Source organism: Aedes albopictus, chromosome 2 (genome assembly GCF_035046485.1).
Source record: "Aedes albopictus strain Foshan chromosome 2, AalbF5, whole genome shotgun sequence".
NCBI classification, from domain to species: domain Eukaryota; kingdom Metazoa; phylum Arthropoda; class Insecta; order Diptera; family Culicidae; genus Aedes; species Aedes albopictus.
In genome coordinates, this window is record NC_085137.1 from 76,746,413 (window position 1) to 76,755,008 (window position 8,596).

Consider the following 8,596-nt stretch of genomic DNA (forward strand, 5'->3'; position numbering starts at 1 on the left):
CGTCCCCCCCTCAGAGTCTACGTAGTTTATGGACAGGCCCTATGTGTTATGCCCATTGTCTTGTGTTGAGTTTCGTCAGTCTGTACAGCCTCGGCTGAAGATGGTGTCCGTGTCTTTTAAATTCCTGCAAGAAAACCCTTCAGCGATAATTATAGATGAATTTCGTGAAAACGAAATTTATGGAGTGGTTTCCCTGGAAAATTTCTATATAAGGCGCAATATTGACGTCATTCCTATGGGGGCTTGGCAGTATCGGGAGCGCAGAGATTTGGAAACCTTGAGTAACCAGCTCTGATTTTGACATGACAGCTGACATAAATTTCTTGAGGTATTCGTTTGTGCCGACAGGACCCCTGGTTCTGGCAACACTAGCCGGCACAGCACTACGGCGACTAATGACAGAGCGAACCAACATGACATGGGCCTTACACGTCATGCTGCGACCCTCGATGAGCAGGATAAAGTGCATTGTCATGATTAGCAATAAGAACGTTTGAGAACAAGTGCAAATCGCAATTCTAGATAGATAAATATTAGACATTCTACTTTTCTACACAATTTGTTGAATTTATAAACCGACCAGCAGAGCTAGGAATCGTCTTTGAAGAACTTATAATCGACGTAGACTCCGTAGACTGTAAGTTGGAATATTAAATAGCTATATTCTGTAAATACTATTTCAAGCTCACACCCTCACACTCCTTTAGGCGGTCAATCAATCCCGTGTAAGAATAGACGACCCAAACTTGCTATTTAACAGGAAACAGGTCACCAAATTTGTAAGATTCAGTAATTACGATATAACTATCAAATTTAACTAATAAATTCATTATTCTAGCTTGAAGCTAACCTTCCGTGAGAAATCGAGTTTGCTTTCTTGAGTTGGTGTCGCCTAACCCCACATTCTTCAAGAAATTTGTGGTAGCTAGCAAGGATGGATGATCGTATATCCCAGCACCTGATATCCCCTCGGAACTGCCAATCCTGTGACCGGCCCGATGCTGCGGAGAGCGAGATGGTCCAATGCGGTGTTTGCCGACATTGGGAGCACTTCGGATGCGCCGGAGTTGGCAGTGAAGTGAAGCAACCAAATGTCAGGTATGTTTGTAAACAATGTTCGGCCAAGCAGGGAACATCCGGCGAAGGTGTCTTTCTCGCTCCGGGCGAGGAAAAGCGAAAATCGAAGGGATCAAAGGCGAGTTCGAAAGCACCTTCGAAAAAAGGGAAAGTGGTTCCTGACCCGCCGAAAAGTGTTAGCTCAAGCGTGCGGGCAAAGTTGTTGGCGGAGGAATTAAAGCTGGTCGAGGAAGAACAGCGGTTGATGGAGATGGAACTCCAGGAGCAGGAAGAGATCAAGAAGCGGCAGTTATTCGAGGAAGAACGTAAGTTGGTGGAAAAACGTCGTCTCGCGGAAGAGGAAAGTATCATCCGAGACCGAAAGCTGCAGGATGAGCTGGAACTGAAGCGGAAGCAGATGCAGATCCGCAAGGAGTCCCTGGAGAAACGCCAAGCCATTATCCGTCAGGCAGCGTCGATGAGTAGCAGAAGCGGTTCGATTCCGGACTCGGACGAAAAGGTGAATAAGTGGCTGAATTCGCAGAAGAATGTTGGAGGATTGAAAGGACCTACGGAGGGCGACGACAACGACCATATGCAGTCTGTCGATCAGGACCCACTGGACGAACCCGTCAACCCAACACTTCATCTCCCCGATCTCGGTGCGCTATCAATCCAGCCGAATCCTCCGCGATACCCAAATTCACCCGCTCCAGGGATACGGAGCGGTCACGATCCAGCGACTACATGCACTCCACACACACTTACGCAAGTTCAAATTGCCGCGCGGCAAGTTCTCGGAAAGGATCTCCCTAGCTTCGGAGGAAGTCCTGAGGATTGGCCGATTTTCATCACCAACTTCGAACAGTCCACTGCTACCTGCGGTTATTCGGATGCGGAGAACCTGGTCCGCCTGCAGCGGTGTTTGAAGGGTAACGCCTTGGAGTCCGTACGCAGCCGGCTGCTGCTACCAGCTAGTGTGCCGCACGTCATCAAGACCCTGCGCATACTTTATGGAAGACCAGAGCTTCTTATTCGGTCGCTACTAAACAAGATCCAGCAAGTTCCCGCACCCAGACATGATCGACTGGAGACGCTGATCCAGTTTGGACTCTCAGTACAGAATCTGGTGGACCACCTCAAGGCCGCCGAGCAGTTGAATCACCTTTCGAACCCGGCGTTGATGCAGGAGCTCGTGGAAAAGCTGCCTGGATCCCTGCGGTTAGATTGGGCCATCTACAAAAACAAAAACCAACCGGCAACTCTGGAAACGTTTGCGGATTTCATGTCGGGACTAGTGACTGCAGCGAGCGAGGTGTCATTCGAGCTTCCGACACTGGGAGCCACATCAAGAGGCGATAAGCGGAAATCCAGGGACATCGGGATCGTCCATACCCATGTTGCTGAACGAACCCCTGAATCATCGGGCGGACCATCCGTCGGCACCAGCGCTAAGAATGGCAAGCCCTGCGTAGCGTGCGGCCGGACCGGGCATCGAGTTGCAGAATGTCACCAGTTCAAGAGTGCGACAGTGGACGAACGCTGGAAACTCGTTCAGCAGAAGGGGCTGTGTCGCACATGCCTGAACAGCCACGGCAAGTGGCCGTGCCGCTCCTGGAATGGGTGTGGCATTGAAGGGTGTCGCCAAAAGCACAATACTCTTCTCCACACCTCCTCTCCGTTGCCCGAAAATATAGGAATGTCTGCGAGCCACGTGTCGTCAGAGGATTGCAAGTGGCCACTCTTCCGCATCGTTCCAGTCGTTCTCTTCAGCGACGGTTTCTCTAAAACAATTTTCGCCTTCATCGATGAGGGTTCTTCCTATACTCTACTGGAGGAGTCCGTTGCGAAGCAGCTTGGGGCCAATGGTCAGCTAGAACCACTAACCCTTCAGTGGACCGGGAACGTGAAGCGAAAAGAACCCACATCACAGCGCTTACAGCTTGAGATCTGCGGCAAAGATAGTACCGCCCGGCATAAGTTGATTGATGCTCGCACGGTCAGTCAGCTTGTCCTACCCTCACAATCGCTCAAATATGGAGATTTGGCAAAACGATTTCCTCACCTGCGTGGTCTTCCGCTAGAAGACTACGAGCTCGTCCAACCCAAGTTGTTGATAGGGCTGGACAATCTACGATTGTGTGTTCCGTTGAAGCTGCGTGAAGGGGGACCAAGAGATCCAATCGGTGCAAAGTGTAGGCTGGGTTGGAGCATCTATGGCTGCATTCCTGGTCAACCATTGCGTACGGCTATCGTTAGCTTCCACGTCGGTGCAGTTTCGGACGCTGATCGCGAGCTAAACGAGCAGCTTCATGGTTATTTCACCTTGGAGGATGTGGGCGTATCGGGGTCACGTAGTATTCCGGAATCCGAGGAAGAGAAGCGAGCCCAAAAGCTTCTAGCGGATACGACGCGACGGGTGCCGGTCGGATCCTGCTATGAAACCGGACTGTTGTGGAGAACCGACAACCCCAGTTTTCCTGACAGCTACCCCATGGCTGTACGTCGTTTAGAAGCGCTGGAGCGGAAACTTGTCAGCAAACCGGAGTTAGAGCGTCGAGTGCGAGAACAAATCGTGGAATATTTGCATAAGGGGTACGCGCACAAAGCAAGTCTATCCGAATTGACTTCAGTCGATGCCGAACGGGTGTGGTACCTACCCCTAGGAGCTGTTACGAATCCGAGAAAGCCTGGAAAGGTACGCCTTATCTGGGATGCTGCGGCGAAGGTAGGCAACGTTTCCTTCAACTCCAAGCTGCTCAAAGGACCAGATCTGTTGTCACCTCTTCCAAAAGTTCTGAGCCAGTTTCGTCAGTTCCCCATTGCCGTTTGTGGAGACATCATGGAAATGTTCCATCAAATAAGGATACGCGCTCCCGACAACCAGTCCCAACGATTCCTGTTCCGCGACAGCCCAGCAGATCATCCTGTTGTGTACGTGATGGACGTCGCCACATTTGGCTCAACGTGCTCTCCGGCCTCTGCACAATACATAAAGAACCTTAACGCCGAGGAACATTCTGGGGAGTATCCACGAGCAGCAGCTGCAATCATAAACAAACACTACGTGGACGATTACTTGGACAGCTTCGAGACCGTCCAAGAAGCGATCTCGGTCGTCAACGAAGTTAAGCTCGTGCATTCCAAGGGTGGATTTACATTGCGGCACTTCTCATCCAACGAAGCGGAAGTTCTGAAGGGAATCGGAGCAAATTCGGAATGCGAACCAAAAAGCCTGGACCTGGAGCGAGGAGAGAAGTTAGAATCAGTGCTCGGCATGAAGTGGATTCCTCACGAAGATGTGTTTGTGTACGCTTTAGGCCTGAGAGAGGACCTGCAGTACATACTCGACGAAAACCACATTCCTACCAAACGAGAAATCGCAAGAGTGGTGATGAGCTTGTTCGACCCCCTCGGGTTCATCTCCTTTTTCCTCGTGCACGGTAAAATCTTGCTGCAAGACGTGTGGGCGAAAGGTACGGAGTGGGATCAACAAATACCGGACGACATCAAAGGCCGGTGGCAGCAATGGTCGGGTCACTTCAACCAACTGGCCCACATTCGCATTCCCCGGTGCTATTTTCCCACGCCTTTTCCTCCAAATCTTGACAGTCTTCAACTTCACCTGTTCGTCGACGCTAGCGAGTCGGCATACGCTTCCGTTGCGTATTTCCGGTTGGAGACAAAAAGAGGCGTACAAGTGGCACTCGTCGGCGCAAAAACCAAAGTAGCTCCCTTGAAAACAATCTCGATCCCTAGACTGGAACTGAAAGCGGCCGTCCTAGGGACACGCCTGCTGGAGATCATCCAGAACCAGCACGAGTTCTCGATTCGTCGTCGGTATTGCTGGAGCGATTCTGGAACAGTACTTGCGTGGATTCGCTCCAAGGATCACAGGCGTTTCCACAAATTTGTCGCCGTCCGTGTCGGCGAAATCCTAAGTTCAACGGAGCAAACCGAATGGAAATGGGTGCCGACAAAGCTCAACGTAGCCGACCTAGCAACCAAGTGGGGTGCCGGACCGCATTTGGCAATGGATAGTCCTTGGTTCCAGGGACCAAACTTTCTTCGCGATGCCGAGGCTAGCTGGCCGCAACAGCGGCAGATAACGCCAACGACTGCAGAACTGCGGACTGTCCATTCCAACTTCGCACATTTCGATCCAATCTTTGACTTTGCTCGCTTCAATTCATGGGCAAAACTGCATCGCTCAGTGGCGTACATACTACGGTTCCCTGACAACCTCAGGCGGAAGAAGAGTGGTCGTACTCTAGAGCTCGGCGTACTTACTAGTGCCGAACTGCGGCGCGCCGAAGAACTCCTCTGGAAAACCGCTCAAACCGAAGTGTACCCTAATGAAGTTGCGATTCTTATGAAATCTCAAGGTCCTCCTGAACTCCGTCACAACGTAGTAGAGAAATCCAGCAGAATCTACACCAAATGGCCATATCTTGATGAGAGAGGAATCTTGCGCAGTCGTGGCCGAATCGGAGCCGCACCGTACGTACCGTTAGAAGCAAAATATCCAGCAATTCTCCCAAAAGAGCATGTTGTCACCTTTCTGATTGTCGACTGGTACCATCGTCGGTTTCGTCACGCTAATCGAGAGACGATCGTGAACGAGATTCGCCAGCGCTTTGACATCCCGACATTGAGACGACTGGTCGACCAAGTTGCCAAGAACTGCGCATGGTGTCGAATTGCAAAGGCGGCTCCAAAACCACCAGCGATGGCGCCGCTCCCAGAAATGCGGCTGACTGCCTTTGTGCAACCGTTCGTGTTCACCGGGCTGGATTACTTCGGTCCAGTTCTCGTCAAGTTAGGCCGAAGCAATGTGAAACGGTGGGTGGCGCTCTTTACCTGCTTGACCACCAGAGCTATCCACTTGGAGGTTGTGCACTCCTTGAGCACGGAGTCGTGCATAATGGCGGTACAACGTTTCGTCTCTCGTCGTGGTCTTCCAAGAGAATTTTGGTCCGACAACGCCACATGCTTTCAAGGAACGAGCAACGAACTACAGACGATCTCCGAAGCTACGAAGCGGGCCATTGCGGAGAAGTTTACCACATCGCAGACAGCGTGGAAATTCATCCCTCCTGCAACACCCCATATGGGCGGAGTATGGGAGAGACTTGTGCGCTCGGTCAAGGTAGCCATCGGAGCGATAATTGATGGACCACGTAGACCGGACGACGAAACACTAGAGACGATCCTGCTTGAGGCTGAATCGATGATCAACGCCAGACCGCTCACCTACGTTCCACTCGAATCCGCAGATGCGGAGGCGCTGACGCCCAACCATTTTCTATTGGGCAACTCGTCTGGTTCCAAGTTTCTCCCTTCAGAACAAATGGACATCCGTTCAACACTCCGAAGCAGCTGGAAACTGGCCAGATTCATTACCCACGAATTCTGGAACCGGTGGCTAAAGGAATACCTTCCTGTTATTACGCGGAGGTGCATGTGGTTTCAGGAAGTAAAGAATCTGGAAGTAGGAGATCTAGTTCTTATCGTCGACGGGAAGATAAGGAACCAGTGGATTCGAGGACGGATCGAAGAAGTCTACCCTGGCCGAGACGGTAGAGTGCGACAGGCGATGGTGCGCACGTCGACAGGGGTCATCCGAAGAGCAGCCAAGAAGTTAGCTGTTCTGGACGTCTTGGATAGTCGTAAACCTACTCTCAGTGTTCCAGGGGTCCCAGAGCCTCAGCAAGGTTTACGGGCGGGGGTATGTGCCGACAGGACCCCTGGTTCTGGCAACACTAGCCGGCACAGCACTACGGCGACTAATGACAGAGCGAACCAACATGACATGGGCCTTACACGTCATGCTGCGACCCTCGATGAGCAGGATAAAGTGCATTGTCATGATTAGCAATAAGAACGTTTGAGAACAAGTGCAAATCGCAATTCTAGATAGATAAATATTAGACATTCTACTTTTCTACACAATTTGTTGAATTTATAAACCGACCAGCAGAGCTAGGAATCGTCTTTGAAGAACTTATAATCGACGTAGACTCCGTAGACTGTAAGTTGGAATATTAAATAGCTATATTCTGTAAATACTATTTCAAGCTCACACCCTCACACTCCTTTAGGCGGTCAATCAATCCCGTGTAAGAATAGACGACCCAAACTTGCTATTTAACAGGAAACAGGTCACCAAATTTGTAAGATTCAGTAATTACGATATAACTATCAAATTTAACTAATAAATTCATTATTCTAGCTTGAAGCTAACCTTCCGTGAGAAATCGAGTTTGCTTTCTTGAGTTGGTGTCGCCTAACCCCACACGTTGATATTTCTTTAAAAATCCTCCAGATTTTTCTTAGTTTATTCCTGCAAAAATTGCTCTAGAAATTTCTCTAAGCATTTCTTCAAAAACTTTGCATGGATTTGTTCGGTAATTCCTCAATGGATTGCTTTAGAAAATTTTTCTTTCGGAATATTTTTCAGAAATTTTCTTGAAAATTCCTTCAAAAACTATCTCAAGGAATCTTCAAATTATTCTTCAGGAACTGCTATGGAAATTTCTCCGGAGTACCATCAGCAATGCTTTCAGAATTTCTTTATTAAATCATCGATAGATTTCTTTTTTTTTTAGAAATCCTTCCGAAAGTTTTCCAGAGATTCCTTTAAACAGTCATTAACATATTTTTTTTTAATAAATTCGTCCAGCCATCCCTCATTAAATCTTTAGAAGGTGGCTTCCGAAATTCCTCCACGATTCTTTTTCGAAATTTCTCCTCAGCTTCCTAAAGAAAATCCTTCATATATTCCACCAAAAGTTTCATCTAGTATTTCTCTTGAAAATATTTCATGAACATTATTTCATGAACCCTTCCAGGAAGCCCATCCAGGTATAAATTTGAATGTTCTACTACGTGTTTCTACAGCAAATCCTGCAGCGTTTTTTAAAAAAATATAAAATAAGAATTCCTGAAAATATTTCATCAAAGTTTCCTTGAGATGCTTTTTCAGGGATTCTTTAAGAACATCTTTCAGAAATTCAAAAATTTCCACAAAATTTCATTTATAAATGCTTTTAAGAATTCTTTAAGTAATTCTTTTAAGGAATATTTTAGGAGTTCCTCTAGAGATTCCTTCAGAAATAGCTCCAACGATTCCTTCCACGAATTTGTTTCAAAGTTGGGATTCTTCCAAAAAATCCTCCAAGAAATCCTTCGGATTTTTTTTAATAAATGTCTTTTTCAATGTTCTTTGAAAAGGACTTCCGTGGAAAGAACATCTATCTGGTATTTCTTCAGAAATTCCTCCAGAGATTGAAAAAAAAATCCGGGAATTCTACCAAAGATGCTTACAAGGATTCTTTCGGAAATTTCTCCACAGGTTTTCAGGGATTCCTTCAGGTAATTGTCTCCTGTGTGGATGAGGTTATCTCTAAGAATTTCTTCAGGAATTACTGTGAAGATGCTTTTATGATTCCTCTGGGAATTTTTCTACAGATTATTTTATAAATTTTTCTAGAAAGTACTATAAATTTTTAACCTTAACGACTCTTAAGCCTTTAAAATA

General features: G+C 47.8%; 1 protein-coding gene across 1 annotated transcript; it reads left to right on the forward strand.

Annotated features, from left to right (window-relative positions):
* The first annotated feature begins 341 nt into the window (after nt 1-341).
* LOC134286089 (uncharacterized) lies at nt 342-6,931 on the forward strand. The gene is made up of 2 exons (XM_062847656.1): nt 342-637; nt 708-6,931. Exon 2 carries the CDS (start codon nt 935-937, stop codon nt 6,929-6,931), a length of 5,997 nt encoding a protein of 1,998 aa, XP_062703640.1. The 5' UTR covers nt 342-637; nt 708-934.
* The last annotated feature ends 1,665 nt before the right edge of the window (nt 6,932-8,596 follow it).